Source organism: Phasianus colchicus, chromosome 4 (assembly GCF_987193195.1).
Source record: "Phasianus colchicus chromosome 4, bPhaCol1.hap1.1, whole genome shotgun sequence".
Taxonomy (NCBI): domain Eukaryota; kingdom Metazoa; phylum Chordata; class Aves; order Galliformes; family Phasianidae; genus Phasianus; species Phasianus colchicus.
Window position 1 is genome coordinate 63,879,448 of NC_143439.1, and position 16,820 is coordinate 63,896,267.

Genomic DNA, 16,820 nt, shown 5'->3' on the forward strand with positions numbered 1-16,820 from the left:
TGCCACTCAGCTTGAAGAGTTACTTTTTCTACAGTGCCTAGATTTGATGACTTAAAAGGTGCCAATTAACGGGAAATAGCAGGGACCACACATCTCCATCCAAGTGATAAAGTTGGGAAAGAGAATACAGCAAATAACAAATACAGACCACTGACAACAGGAAAAAAACACCAAATATGCCTGTGTTTCTACACAGAAACATCTTCCTGCTTTGGTCAATTCCATTTCACAACAGTCCCTCCCCAGTAGTGACACACAGTTCCCCTCCATCTCATCATTCTTATCTGTGATCTCTTACTTGCTGCTCTTTTCCTTTCTTGACATCTCTAGGCAATCACTTTTAGCTAATTGGCAACACAAAATTTCACCACTTAGAAGAAAAAGGAAGTACTGGACACAGCTATTGGAAATGGATGTATAGGAAAAGGTTCAAGGACCAAGGTTATTAATCAACAGTAACATCTGTTTACTGTATTAATTGCATGGTGGACAGTTAAACAAGAACAGGCTACTACTCATTTTCTACCTGCCAATACAATTCAGCACAGTCACCTGACAAAAACAATTAGACAGAATATTAATTCCTGAAAAAAGGTCATCTTTCCAAGTATCAATTCTTGCTTTTAAGGAAAATAACACAAAAACATAAAAACAATTTGATTTAGTGCTACACATAGAAGTCTGCATCCTTTAAATGAGGTTCTCAAGAGAAGAGTGAAAATCAACAGAGAAATGCTATAATCATTCTTCAGAGGAGTTATCTAAAATTTTGTGTATTTCAGAACAAGCACTATGTGCCACCTTTTCCTTCACACAATTTTCATTGCATTCATTTTAGGAGATGTCTAACCTCCATTCGTGAAAAATGGAATTAGCATTTTCTGAATGCCCTTCACTTCCAACTATGTGCACACAGACCTTACATTTCACAAATCACAGATGACTTCTTAAAGAACCCAGAAACAGCTCAGCTAGTATCACTCCTAGCAGGTTGTTTTCTCAGTCTTACCAGAGTAACTAGGAAGGCGCTGATTGTGCATGCTGCCTGACAGAGAGCACTGTATTCTTCAAGTAGGAGTGAGATGAACTGATGTGCCTGCGGTGGCCCTTGTATTGCTAATGTTGATGCAACTTTAGATCCCAGTGACAAGTGTCTGAGCAGACGGACCTTCATTTCAAGTACATATTCTCTAGCTTGCTGTTCCAACCGTTGGTAAAGCTGATATGGATCTCTTTCACAAAGCCTGTAGTTTTAGAATATTTGTGATTAAAAAAGATATCTAATGAACAATTTTCAGTCTCGTAAAAACATTTAGCAGTTATCATCATTATTATTACAAAAAAGAAACAATGACTAGGGTTTACAGAACTACCTTGGGTTTGGTAGAACACAGTGCAGTACCCTAACTCTATGCTATGGAACTCAATTCCTATGTAGCTTTAGGACTAGCAAAGGACATTTGACCTGAGGAACAAATTAATCTAGGACCTCAGTGCTTCACTTCTAGTTGTGAGCTAGAAACCCTTACTTATTTGGCATACAGCTTTACAGACATACTTCTTTAGAACTTCTTCATATTCTTCCATACAGCCTTAATAAATGTCGCATTTAGAACAGCCAGATCTGGGCTCAATTAATGTATGTAGGACATTCCTTTACCTCAAGCCATTGGAGAAGCTTGACACATTCAGCAGTCAGCATTTACCTAAACACATACCAGCCAGACTGGACTCAACAGTAAATGCTTTGTGTGACTCTTCTATTGTTAAATTAAACTGAAAGAGACAACTCATAGAACTACCATTTTTAACACACTCATTCATTAAACTCACTTTCATCTAGTTTCTTACCCTAAGTTGCAGATCTTCTGTACAAAAATGTTTTTTACACTTGTATTAAAAGTATGTTACTACACAAAGAGACATACAGGATTCACAGAGCCATAAATAAAGTCCTTCACAGAACATGACTTATGGTACTACTCAGCACATAAGCTGCAATCATTAGAAGTGATAGGTGACTGTATTTCAGTTTTATTTTGTGTCCAGGGTAGAGACCAGAACTTGGCAGCTGTTCGTTCTAAGGAAGACGACTAACATAAATGCTCTAGAAATACACTGCCCTCCATGCATTCTTTCAGTCACACAGTAAGAAGCATCGCAGATACTGAAAGGCACAGCTTTTGAGAGGGTCAGAACCTCCTGCAAATGACAGCACAGAGCTGTCTGATACTGTCTTGGAAATTAGACATGGGTTTGAACAACCTCACATAGAGAAAAATGGTTCTCTGGCTCCTGACAGATGCTTTGGTCTACACCAAAAGTTCCAACACTCTAGAATTCTGTGCTCCAATTGAAGCACCATGTGAACATTGCCCAAAAAGGGCTGCCTCCTGCTGATGGTGTGTCTGGGCACAACTACTTAATGGGGGGAGATAACACAAGCCTAAACTGGCATACAGAAGAAGAGTTATACATTAAGAGAGTTCTCATATTTAACAAAGGTTTAGTCACCAACCTCTAAGAGGACTTCATAATTCATAATCTCAGTGGGCACTTAAGTTAAAAGCAGGAATAGGATCCCAGTCAGCCATCTTCAGAGCTTTCTACCAAAGCAATACTCAGAATGAGCCACTGGACATGATGGCTGCTTTGAAGCATTTTAAAGGTGAAATTGTACTGTTTAAAGTCCCGTGGCTTGGGGTTTAAGCATTTGTCTCAGGTTTTTGGAGCACAGGGAAGTAAGGAAGAATAAAGAGATTAAATGAATAAGTTCACTGCTGTCTAGTCTGCTGTTTAGTCCCTGCTCTTCCCTCATCACTTATAAAATAGAGTACGACCACACTGTTGTGAACTGCTATGATGTACAGTAGGGACAGTACTTGGCACCACTGCTTACTTTCAACAAAGCAGGTAATTTTTTTCTTGCCAATTGCTTTTAACACAGCTGAGCATTAAGTTATTAACAAGGAATTCGCCTTTTAAACTAGCCACAGCATATCTGGCATGCTACCTATATATTTTTTTTCACTATTCCTTTTTAAAAACAAAAATCATTTTCATTACCTACACTGGTAAGTTCTGCTAAATTTTTGTGTGACATCACAGCATCACAGACTGGACTCACCAGTGTCTGCACTATCCAAGCATCCTAACTTTATTTCGTTATTTGAAGACCACAAGAAATTCTAGAGTGAAAAAAACACAGCAATATTGAAAGTTTTCTTCTTTGGGATCTTTTTCTTGCCTGTTATATTTTAATCATGTTTCTGAACAGTGACAAGCAGTTCTAGAGAAAGGCACCTACGTACATAAGAAAGCTACAAAATACGCACTACAGTTTTCAAAGCTTTTCCATTAAGGAAAACTATAGCTGTGATTCAGTTTTAATTATACACTACACTACAATTTAAAAATCTTTGATTTCAAAAGCTATATTGCATGTTTTGATCGCTTAGTTTAAATAAACCAAGCGTGACTAACAGGAAAGCATATTGTATTTCTCTACAGTTACACAACTCACGTTCAAAACTGAGCATTCACTTTTTATAGCAGAAGCACAAAAAGCTTATTCAATTATTTATTAAGACTCATTCAGAAATATAGTCACAAAGAACTGTACTGGATTAGAATCTTTCAAAAAATTTCTCTACCAGCATTGCCTCAAGTAGAAACTCTGCTTAAGAACTATGGTTGCTTAATTCAGTCAGACCTTTGTCAATTAAGTACAGAATCGATATGAGAATCTACTCTTTGACCACACAATAAACTGGACAGAAAATGAAATGCACATGCTGGAGCACTTAAGAGAACAGTGTGGAGAGAACTGTTGGCTGTCTCCCAAGGGAAAAAAAAAAACAAAAAACCAACAACCAAAGAATTCAAAAACACATCCTTGACTTTCACCTAGAAAAAGATGCACTTTCAACTTCTGATACGAAAACAAACTTCTCATAATCTGCCTCTTCTAATGAGAAAAGTCCAAATTTTTCCTTCTCTAACGTCTAGCTGCTACAACTACTATAGAATGCAATCACTATTATAAAATCAAGTTAGTTCAGCAAGGTAAGATGTTTCATGTGGGGGAAATCCAAGCCAGACAGTGTCTTATTATTGGTAGTAATGATCTCAATATCTTTTGAGGATTAAGGTTTTGGGGATCTTTTCATAATTATGCACTAATATCCCTATTGCAGATGTATACAAACATTTTTCACGTATTTCACACACTCAATCCAGCACTTTAAAATCCTGCATGGAATACAGCTGACCTCCATAACTTATTATTCTAGCGGAAGGGCAATCATTCTAAGCCATCAGACTTAGAGCTGGTAAATAAAATTCTGGTAAAAAAGAAATACACTAACTTAAAACTCATTTAAAAAACACCCTTTAGTATTTAATAAGTAGCTTTTTTTGAAGTGCTATACCTATCCACCAGCTCTTTCATTCCTTCTTTATCTGGTACCAAAGATTGGTCTTGGTCGTCTGCCAAAGGGGTCCCAGCTTGGCGATATATACATCGAACCATGTATCTTACTTCTGACCAGTAATTTTGAAGCTGCTGAGATTCACGTTCAGTCTCTGCTGAAATTTCTCTGCAAACAATGACAAAAAAAACCCTCTCAATTTGTACATCACACAGGTGTATCGATTCCCACTATTCTGAAGACTCTTCTCAGGAAAATCATGTTTAAAAAAGCCCAAAGAGTACAGGCAGAAAATAAAATCAAAAATTGAATAAAAGCCACCATCCCTAAGTTACTGCTATTGTCAGATAGCCCCATTTTAGTTTAAGCATACGTTGACAAAACAGCCACAAGACTGCTGATAGTCTGACTACAGGCATTATTCTAAGTCTGAATTCAGTTCTTACCTGCGCTCATTACAGGCCTCACAGTTGCATGCTATGTCTGAAGGAGAGGAATTGTTAAGATCGGCAGCAGGCACTGTCTGCGCACCAACAGTTATCCTTCCTCCTCCTACAGATTCCTGCTGTGATCCACTGTTTCCAAGAGGCATGTGCAAAAGGAAATCTTGGCTCTGAAAGAAAAAAAAAACTGGTAGCAACTTTGGTTTGCAAGATCCAAGTGTGAAATGTTAATATGCAGGCAAATAACATGGCATTTCTTAGTGCTGAATATATTTTGGGAGAAGACTCAACTGGCCACAAAGGATTTATCTTTAAAAAGCCCAATAAATGCACAAGATGGACTGAGAAAGCCAGTAATGTAAATAGTTTCATTTCTAATAACTGAAGCACGTTGGTTATAATTATCACATTTATGCACTCCAGCATAAACAATGAACTAAGCTAAAAGAAGGATTGCATCATCCACGATTAACCACATAAACTAGTAATATCTCTTCAGTCTCTTATTTGACAGTATGTTTGACTCTTTTAGTTTAACAACCCATTCCACAGAACGCATAAAATCTCCTTGTATATAACAGCAAGACATACTACTTGACCATAATGGATGTTAGCATCAGTTCCCAGTAACAGCAGCTTTTCATCTCCTGTGTGCAGTGCTGCTGACTGCTAACAAATGACACAGTTCTCTCCAGAGGCTGCTGGTATTTCAGTCTCCAGTTTCTGTTCCTCCACTGCGCTCCACCCACTGAACCGTGCTGCCCCTCCTGCACTCTCCCCAGGTTGCCACCACCTGTCTGTGATGCCAGGCAGAAAACCTCTCTCAGATTAGGAGAAAACTGAACGGATTTCCGCGTTTCACTCCAGATCCTGGAGCAGGATGAAGACAGATTAAAACAAACTTGTGCACATCCAACGGCAATAGCACGAGCAGCTACTATGGCTGGTGCTGAGGCAAATCAAGCATCAGAACATCAAGGCAATGACAGCAACAGCAGCCTGAGCACAAGAACATCTGCAGCAAGCCACTCACGCTCTGGCTCGCAGTGACTGAACAGATTTCAGTTTTTTTTTCCCCCCGGCTGTTTTTTCCAAATGTGACTAGCCATTTCATCCAGTTAGGTGCTTTTTAAAGTTGCTGGAAATGGAGGACACTTTGCTTTTAAAAATTTCTCTTGCCAGATACCATCCATTTTGATCTTATCTAGAGTATATTTAACTGAAAGAGACTTTTACAAAGCAAGTTCTGCCTTGCTTGCACATCTAGAATGATTTCTTTTCCATTTGAGCTCAGTTACAGTGAAATGTGTCAGAACTTTTTACTCAGTTGAACAATAATGTGCTTCAGTCCAGCTGTTCTTTGGCTTCTCTAGAATATGTTACCATCCAGCTACCAACATAACCCCCTTTGATATAATCTTTTTGGATTAATTTCCATAAGCCTTGTTAACAGTAAGAAATTTAGCAATCTTCATCTGTAAGCACAAGTGATATACTCTTAAATCTTCTGTATTATAATCCATAGAAACTCATATGTTAATATGAGGTTAACTGCATATGCAATACAAAAACAATTTTATTTCACACTGATTTGCTTACTGAAATAAAGTCTGTACATGCCTACAGGCTATTATCAGAAATGTAAGGCTACCCAAATCATATGTAAAGATTTGGTTTTTTGATGTAGTACTGCAGTTCAAATCAAATGGAATTTGCTGGACATGACATCAAACTTTTTGCATCTTTGTCATGAAAAGACAACTCTTTATGAGGTTGAATTCTGCTCTGAGAACATATTTTAAGACTTAATTAATAAAAAAACAACCACTAAATAAGAAACGCAGCTTGAAATATTTACACTGGATTTTAAAGCAGTCTGCAGTGCTGCAAACAAATTATTGTTACATGCATACTACAAAAAGCTCTCCTTTCTTAAGGAAAAAGAAACAATAACTAACAACAGCAAAAGAAACTTCTCTATTCAGATATCCGAATCTCAGACTTGAAACTCCCCATTTTTCAAACACACAGAACTCACATGTTTCATTTAGCTCACAGAAAAAAAAAACTCAAGACCAACTAAAATGCCATCTCACCACTTGCAGTTGAAGTGGTTCCAAAGCGCAAAGTAGCACTCAGCATCTCATAGCACATCACCTTATTCTATTGAAGTACTTCAACTTACCACAAGAGATTGCTCTATTGTAGCATGCCTCTCCTCCTTTTCGACTGTTCGCCTACAGTCTGGACACACCCACAGTGGAAGATGCAGCATATTGTTTGCTTTTGGAGATGTGGAAAGTGCTGTTTTGCTAGAATTTTTTATTCCGCTCTCTGAAAGCGAACTATCTTTTCGTTCACTTCTACAAAGAAGACAATGCTCGCCAGTTGTATATGGTGCCCTTTGACCCAAGCCAAAGGTAAATGGTGTCTACAAATAAATGGCAGGAGGGAAAACTGGTTATTCACAGAACACATACTCAAAAAAAAAAAAACCATTCTGAGATTCTCAAAGTAAAACTTGACATCATTCAATGGTGAATATTTGGATTGTCTTAAGATCAAATACTGCAGTCTTCATCTCAGTCTGGCAAACAATTGTGATTATGAATAAATTCAATATAACAAGCAATTCTTCCAGGGATACAGCTTTTCTTTCTAAAATACTTCAGCCTAAGAGCAAAAATAACTTTTAAGTAAAAATAAAAAAGGATAATTTCTTTTACTGTTGTCATTCTCAGAACTGAAAAGGAAAGAAGCAGCTCTGAAGGTCAGTGTCATTTCCCTTTCGAAATACTTGCCGAAACAAAACTTTTAGCTAAGCTTGTTGCTAAAGAAAAGCTCAGCTTCGCTTTAACAAAGCCAATCAACAAAGCCTTAAAATCCACTATCAACTATTGAATAAAATAAACCTATGAGGACAGAGGCAACCAAAAATTTACTTTCTCTTCCAAGATTCTATGCGCACGAAATTGCGGTTCAGCCCTGAAATTATGATTACTCATCAAGACTGATGTTCTAAAACATGTCAGGCAGAGCCAGCCAAACAACTTCACAGGAGTTCAAAGTTATAACTGATGGAACAAAATATGGAAAAAATGATCTTAGAGGTCTTTTCCATCCTTCGTGATGCTATGATCTTATAAAGGCACAATCTCAGATTTGCCCCATGTGACAGCTACTAGCTCTGCCTTAATTACTAACACCGCCCATGCACACCTCAAAATCATAGAAATATGTGAGTTAGAAGAGACCTTAAAGACCATCTAGTTCCAGTCCCTTGCCATGGGCAGGGACATTTTCCACTAGATAAGGTTGCTCAAAACCACACAGAACCTCGTCTTGAACGCCTCCAAGGACAGCACCATCCATAACTTGTCTGGGCAGCCTGTTCCTTAACACTCTCATACTAAAGAATTTCTTCTTAATATTTAATCTAAACATATCCTCTTGAAGTTGCTACTCCTTGCCCTATCACTGTTCTTCCTGATAAAAAGAGCTCCTCTCCAGCTTTCTTGTAGACCCCTTTTAGATGCTGGAAAACAGTTTACAGTTTCTGAAGGCAAAATCTTACAAACATCAGCAGCAAAACATCTTCCAACAAGGAGGAAAAGTAGAAGACAACAATGTAAATAACCAGAAGTGAAGGCAACCTGACACTGTAAGGTTCAAGGTAAACAGACCCCAGACACACTACAAGGACTTCTAGAAGCTGCAACTTCAGTTATGCAAGTTTTATCAGTACCATTAAACAAACAAAAACACACAATGGCAAACAGAGCAGGAACAACCATCTTAATGGCAGTTAACTGACTAAGTAAAATCCTAGTAGAGTCTCCCAACTGGGCTGATATTCACAACCAAGGACTTCAAAGAAAGATTTTAAGCTCCAAACAGAGAGCTGGTTCCTAAAGCAAGACATAGTCAACTGCTAAGAATGAACTTGGGATGGTCACATGTCCAAGTGCTCTCACTAAGTAGTTTAACCCTAATAAAATTGATAGCTAGAACCGTAAAACCATAGAATTGCTCAGGTTGGAAAAGACCTTAAAGATCATCAAGTCCAACCACAACCCAACCATACTCCCCTAACTCTAACAACCCTCCGCTAAACCATGTCCCTGAGCACCACATCCAAACAGTTTTTAAACACATTCAGAGATGGTGACTCAACCACCTCCCTGGAAATGACGCCACGATAAAAATCTATACCACCACCTAGATCACCAAGTCCTGTAATAGCTTTGTCATGCTAAAAGCAAGCCACAAATTGCCCTTTTGTATTTAATAGATTACGAATGCAGTGAACAATCGTGAACATTTCAACAACAGTAATCAACTTTCTCATTAGCTTGGATTTCGGTCATGCATACATTTTGTATTTCTCCTTAGCATCATCAGAGATAAGGGTACATTTTAAGCAAAGCAAGAGACTTTTTCACCAGTCAAGCTTAAAAAGAGATGGATCTCTGCAAGAAAACATCCAGACTCACTTTCTCTCTCTGAAATACGTTCAGATGTAACATTCATAAAGGAAAGTTGGAAGTAGGACAAGCTGGAACAGAAATAACTGCCTCTGCTATGTATTTAGATTTATTTCCAAGAATAGCTTTATTACCATAAAACTGCATAGCTTTTTTCACACCCATGTCCAATTTCAAGCTTATTATAACAATAAAACTTTGCTTTCACTGCTCTTTAAAGCTTGAACTGTGAAGTGATCAGAAACTGACTTCAGTTAGCAAAATCCTTAATGCAAACACAACTGCAGATCATTTCCAAGGTTTTTCCTCTGTATGTCACTGTAATTTTCTCTCCCATTAATATCATTCTACTACCATACACACCCAAAAAATCTGGCTGTACTTACCTGAGAAACACCTGTGAACTCTGATCCAACAGAACTGTCTGTAAACTGTGTACCATTTAGTGAAACCTGGAAAAAAAATTAATAGCAAAATGGTTATAATAATCAAATTTTATGCTAAAAACAGCATTAAAAAATAAATAATAATAATCATCATCATCATATCCCAAATCTGAGGGCTGATAAAACAGCTTCTGAAATTTCAATGATTGACTGCAGACATGGATAACTCATTTTTAGTAATAAAATTCTACAGATGCAAAAGTTAACAAGTTATGTATTTCAAGCTTTTGCAGTACAGCTGTTTTATTAGCAGTGGGACTCTGATCAGAAAGAACTGATACAGGAAAAACTAAGACACAAGCAAAACAACTTTGTTCCCCTCTGTATTTGGTTGTTTGCTTTCTGCCTTTAAGCTTCTATTGTGAATTGAGACAATTACCAAAGATTCCCTCCTTCAGAAAGCTGAATACAATACGGCTTAGAAACACACACTATGTTAACAAGGAAGACTACCATAAGAAGCCACAGAACTGCATCCAGCTCTTGCACTGCAGAAGCTTTCCTCCTACACCAGTTATAATTCATACAGAAATCTCTCAGATCTCTTCTGCACAGAGTGTTACAGAAACTACACCAGATAGTGATGAAGTACTTTTCAAAAGCCACGACTGTTTTCATAGAATATTATCTGAGGACACTAGAACAAGAGCAAAGTTAAGACAGCATACAAACTGATGTCGATGATGGCAAAGAGCCCTAGACCACACTGATGTGAAGAGAAATGTAAAGGCATTTGATTGAAAAAAAAGGGAGGGAGGGGGACAGGCAATCAATTTTCTTCCTCCCCACCTCCTCTCCCACCATCCCTTTGGGTGAGCACTGGTTCATCACTCAAATTTCAGGCATAATTTAACTCATGCCTCCATTCCACTTCTCCTAGCTTTGATAACCTCTTTTGCTCTCCATTTTTCTACCTACAACTGTCTGATATTACTTTTAAGACTCCTTCCAAGACAGCTACAGCAACTCCCCTGTTTAACTTGGGAACCTCCACATCTTCTGTAACAGATGGACACATCAGACAATACTGTGACCCTGCTAACAAACCCAGAGCTTAAAATAAAGCCTCCCACAACACAAAGTACTGTCCTTCAGTTTTACTCATCGACAGGATCAGTGACCAGTTGCTTCATAAGCCAGTTAGATTTCTGGAAAGTCACCACCTTCAGCCAGGTTTTTCAAAAGCAAAGTAGAAGACAAAACACAATCTTCAAATAATTGCTAGAAAATATACAAATAGGAAACAACACAACTGATGTATTATATGCAAACTTTGAAGAGTGGGTATTCACTCAACTGAAGCAGCTCAGGTCTGGAATGACAGTAACAACAATATAAATAATAATAACAACAACAATAACAACAACAACATAGTGAACTTGTTTTCCACTTGGAAAGTGAAAAAAAAGAAAGACTTTCAAATGAAGAAATGTTTCTTCAAGGAAAGAAAACTTCCAAGTACAGTAGGCTGACTGGTCAGTGGGATATACATGCCTTTAAAAACACAGAAACCAGCTCAAAATTTAGAATTAAGCTCCAGAAACATTTTTCTGAGAAAGTCCTAGTAGACAACTTTGTCCCACATCCCCACTTTTTCATTAAGAAAATATGTTTATGTTCTCTACACTCAAGACTGCAATCACACAAAAAAACATCAGCCGTAGTATTTAAACATGTTGGTGCTCAGTGACCACAGGAGCACCCAGAAACGTTAGAAAAAGACAAGAGAAAAATATTGGGATGTTTCCAATATCCAGTAAATGGCAAGACAATACTGGATGTCAGGAGTGCCTGCTTTATAGAACAAGTTGCCTCTTCTTTTGTTAGCAGCATTGTGTCTCTTGATCTTAGGCACTGTGCATTATTTGATTCAAAATATGAGTACGAAACTCCCCAAATTTAGTAATGATCTTAATATCTGGAAGAGGAACAAACATGAAGGAATTTAAAGTAAGAATGCTTTTTTGGGGTTTTTTTTTTGTTTTTTTGTTTTTTTTTTTTTTACCACACAAGATGAAACAAACAGAGGGAAGCATCAAGAGTAAAATGTCTGTAGGCAATGAGAAGATTCACACCATTATGTGAAACAGACAAAATACAAAAGAAATACAGCAAAGACTTAGGAATGGGGAGGAAGGGAACAATAACATGACAGGGAGGAGAAGGAGATGGCTGAATAGCATATTAGAGGAAATATTAGAAGAATCTTGTAGAAGTAGTCCAAATGGGGCTGAAACAATAGCAAGCTTAAAACAGACAAAAAAACGCAATGAGATACTCTCACCCAGAAGTTAAAGAAATGAGGAAAGAAGTGTGAGAACTATAACCATCACCTTTTTCAAGGCGCATAAGTAATAACGGGGAGTAGGGAGCCTGGTAGGACCTGTGAGGTTCAAGTAAACAAACAACAGATGCATAAAGTAATACTAAAATAAGCTAAAGTCTTGGCAGAAACACTGAGCGTGATCTTCATGTTCACTATGGAGGAGCTGAACAATATTCTCCCAGGGAAAGCCTTAATGAAGAATGCAATGGAAGATCTGCTTCTAAGCAAGGCACAGCTCAGAGGGGTGGGGCAATACATGTACTAGCCATCAAAAGCAGATGATATTCAATCAAGAGTCCTAGAGAAGCCTGATGATCTAACAGTTGCATTAACAACTACAATACGAAAACATGTGTTTCCTATTTCACCACTACCAAAGGAGCAAAAGATAAACATTTTTTAAAATATTTATTAAGTTCCCAAAGTGAACCATGGAAACTTCCCTTCTGTAGCAAGAACGTCCCTATCTGACTAAGTTAACCAATAACATCAAATTCTTCACACTACTCAAGACACTGCAGGATGGCAGAAGGACCTTCCAAGACCTCGTTACTGGGCCATATCACAGAATCACAGAATATGCTTACAGATACAATTCAGCATGCACAAATTTTAAGTAAGAGACAAACTAGACAGTTGTCACATCTGGACAACCAAAAGCTCTTTTAAAAAAAGATATATAAATGAAATGTGTACACACACACACACACACATATATATATTTACATCAGACCTGGATATCCAGTAAAACTGTTGTAAAATTTCTTATTTCAAAAAGCTATTTTGTACCAGTAAGTGCTAGGAAGGAAATCTGACATGGATCAGGAAAACTGGAACTGTGCACATCTACTCTTCACTGTACATTAATTGGAAAAAAGAAGTATCTTTCTGTCCTTTCTGTAGATTATTTACAGTGGAAAAAAAAACCAAACTCTTTCTTGCAAGCTGCTGCCACGATAAGTCACCTCTTTAAAACCTGAATTTTCTGGAAAACAGGCAGACTGTTTGGCACAGGATAATTTGTACCAGACAGTAGAAAGAAAGTGAGAATCCCAGTCATGACCAACACTCCGAGCTCACCTGAGTGACCCTGATGAACCAGCTGAGCAATTAGAGTGCACACACTCAAAGTCTGTCATGATTTGCTGTAACAGCGAGTCACAATCAAAGCCAGAGCTGAGGGGTAAATTACTGCACTGGAAACACACCCCAGGCTTTCCTGGAGTGGAAGCCTGGTTATGTCACACTCCATGAAAAAAAGAGATGCAAAGTCATATGAAAACTCAAGAAAAGAAAAGCGGAGAAAATGATAAACTAAATTCAACTCATCAGCAATGAGCCCTCAGCAGTTCAACAGCAACGTGATGCTGAAAAAAAAATATAAAATCACAGAAACACATAACTTTAGGGTTGGGAAAGATCAATAGGATCATCTATCCCAAACATCAACCCATCACCACATCCACTAAACCACATCCCTCAATGCCACATCTGTAGGTTTCTTGAACACCTCCAGGGACAGTGACTCCATCACATGTCTGGGCAGCCTGTTCCAAATGCAGCATTTAATCAAATTTCTCCTACAGGAAAAAAGATAGAAAACACAGCATTGACTTTGTCAAGTGGATTAGGAATGACACAGACTGGAGACAGCAATGTCACTGAGCACAGATTAAGTTTACATTTCATTCTACATGCCCTAATGTAACAAAGGTACCCTGTACCACTTCAGTGTATTCCTCTATTTTTATAGGGATCTGAACAACTGCATTTGTTAAAACACCTGAACCTATGCTTTCTGTGAGCGTCACAGCAATACCAAAGAAACATACTGCTCTTATCCCTGACCACCTTTCCACTCCCCAGAAAAGCCTCCAGGAAGCCATCAAGAGTATCAGATTCATTTTACTTGCTCTCCTGCCTGTGCTTGTACCAAAAGCATTTCCCACAGCTGCTCTGCACCCAAGCTCTCCGGCGAGCACCTATCCCAGCACTGCAGCTCCGCATAGCAGCCTGCCCATCCCCAGCAGACACTCTGTAGATGGCAGCCTTGGTGCCTCCTGGGTGCACACCTCCCTCGTGCAGCCCAGTAGAGCTCTGCCTTGGGTGCTGTCCAGACTCAGGCTGAGTTGTTCCCCACCTCTTCAAGCCACAGCTCAATCTGTCACCGAGCTACTGCTGGCAGATGAATGGAGCTGACAAAATCTTATGTGATTTTTGGATATACAGAAAGTTTTCTTTGTGCCTTGGGTTCGAGAGATAAGATATCCTAAATTTTCACTTTCTGAAATCAGATCTTTGCCCCGTGCTCACAATTGATAAAAGGACAGGGCATCGCGGAAGCCAAGCGCACAGATAACCTCAAAGAATGATTGTTAAAAGTGCACGAGATATAGGTTCAACATGAGATTAAATCAAATGTGATGCATGATATCTCTGGACAGAGCATAGAAGGGTTATTCTATACACACACTACATTCCTCTCTCCATTCCTCCAGTACCAAGCACTGTCAGACAGGACAGCGTGCTGGGCAGACCTCTGGCACAACAAGGTTTGCAAATTTTGTTTGGCAATCCATTTCAAACATTGTTCCTTAGTGTTATCAGTGGCAACTAAAACCTCTGCAGCTAACCGATATTACACTATACCTTCAATTTTGTAAACAAACAAGTAAATGCACACACACACACGGAGTAAACCATCAATACACCTCCCTGGAGATGACCACCACTCCCTGTCCACGGTCACAGAAATCCCACCCTGAAGAAGCCCTTGACTGCAAAGTTTTTGTAACAGAAACCAGATATCTATACTTCTTTCTTTTCATTTCGCTTTCCTTTGTTAAATAACTAGAGATATTGCATTGAGAGGTCAAGCCCTTTTAAGAAACCATACCAAAATAATATTTAAAGAGGATTAAATATTCTTCCTAGCACTAAAGCACGGTGAATGCAAAATTAACAAGCAGGAAAATAATCAGCAATGCATAACGCACTTTGAGGTTTATTAGCACAGCAATGCTCATGAAACTCAGGAAGCTATCAGAATTAATTATTATTGTTTTAGACAAAAAGAAATCCTTTTGGACTTAATTCCAAAGAGCATTTAAAGGAGTAGCTTGCAAATTGGTATAAATATGTGACTGCCAACAGTGAAGAGCTTGTAGGTTCCTTCCTACAAGCATAACCATGATTTAGCATGACACAGTGATGAAACCGTCCTGAGCTTCATTTTAAGGGGGGCAAGTTGTATACAAATAAGTACCTGCAAATAGTTTTGGTCATAGGGATAAAAGAACAAAATATCACAGTATCCAACACTGATTTAGAAGTAGCAGCATTTTGCTTTGGAAACTGATACTATAACACCTGATATGAATGTGATAATTACACATTTTAGTGACACTTATTCACACATGCTGGCTTGCCAAAGAGCCTCAGCATTGCAGGGGGCAGAGGAAGTGATTTCTGAGGAGCTGCAGGAGTCACCAGCTGAAAGGCACCAAGAAGGAATGATGGGAAGGATTTCCACAAAAGATGATCTTTGTTCCTACAAAGGATTTCAGAGTTATAAATAGAAACCAGAGAAAGCACAGATATGGTGGTGAGAATCAAAATTCAAGTATCTATATCAACTCAGCCAATTGATTAATTGTGCAGACCACTAATCCATTTTACCAAGCACGGTATTTAGAGCACAAACTCACAGCGTCTTACGTGATCTTTCTGAGCTTTATTCTAGCACAGTCCAAACTGTTGAGATTGAAAAACTTTCCAATTAAGGAATACGTAACCATAAATCAGTCAGTGAGACACGTCAGCCTCTTCACATTCCTTCAACAGCTACTGGACTACTTGCAATTTTACAATGAATCCACCTCAATTCATGAATCCTGGGGAGAAGCAAGTATTCTAAGGGAAGTTATAAGGCTTTGGAGACTCTCTTGTTATACCCCGAAATTTGAAACACCGAATCTCGATGTTATTCTCAAATACAGACAAACTATCTCTTAGCTCTGAAATAATTAAGCAGCGGGAGAAACAGAAATTGCCAGAAGTTGAACAGCTGCCAAGCGCATTAGTGAGAAATCTGGCACCGGTTCCAGATGGCAGAAAGCTCTCCACATCAATACAGCTAATGTGTCCAGTTAATCCATACCTATGCTAGAGCCCAACATACAGCACATTTACATTTAACAGCTACAGTACTTAACAGAAATCATTAATATCATAGCATGTCAGACAGCTCAAACATCTCATCTCACCACACTGATCTCAAGTAGAAATGGTCAAATCTCCACTTGGCAGCCAAGGAGTAGCACAAGGGAACTGCAGAAACCCCTCGAGGTCATAGAGGACATTTGGGGAACAAGAGGAATCAAAACAAGGTTTGTGGCAGAAGAGCACATTAGCTGCAAGATGCATCATCCAGCCATGACAACCAGCAGTATGGCACTAATGGTGATTTAAGATGCTGTGAACAGACATGTGCTTTGCAGTCACAAGGTGTCCAACCTGCTGCAGTCACACCAGCCAGCTGCGGTAAGATCCCTGCATCCTGCTTAGCCACTGGCAATTATGTACCCAAGCACTAAGCACGAGAAATCAGCTGTAATGGGGAAGGAGGAAGAGAGACAATGTTGGCATCACAAAAAGATGATTCATTTAACTTGAGAGAATTTGCACTTGTT

General features: G+C 38.7%; 1 protein-coding gene across 5 annotated transcripts in view; it reads right to left on the reverse strand.

Moving 5' to 3' along the window:
• FAM193A (family with sequence similarity 193 member A) overlaps positions 1 to 16,820 on the reverse strand; it is a 104,451-nt gene that overhangs the window by 65,602 nt on the left and 22,029 nt on the right. For 4 of the 5 annotated variants that reach the window (XM_090139739.1, XM_090139737.1, XM_090139735.1 and 1 more), the window contains exons 2-6: positions 9,744 to 9,809; positions 7,059 to 7,304; positions 4,877 to 5,043; positions 4,431 to 4,598; positions 1,010 to 1,244 (exon numbers count right to left, since the gene is read on the reverse strand). In XM_090139739.1, coding sequence (XP_089995865.1) covers positions 1,010 to 1,244; positions 4,431 to 4,598; positions 4,877 to 5,043; positions 7,059 to 7,304; positions 9,744 to 9,809 — 882 coding nt within the window. The remainder of the gene's footprint in view (positions 1 to 1,009; positions 1,245 to 4,430; positions 4,599 to 4,876; positions 5,044 to 7,058; positions 7,305 to 9,743; positions 9,810 to 16,820) is intronic. The other variant, XM_090139738.1, reaches the window with a different exon arrangement.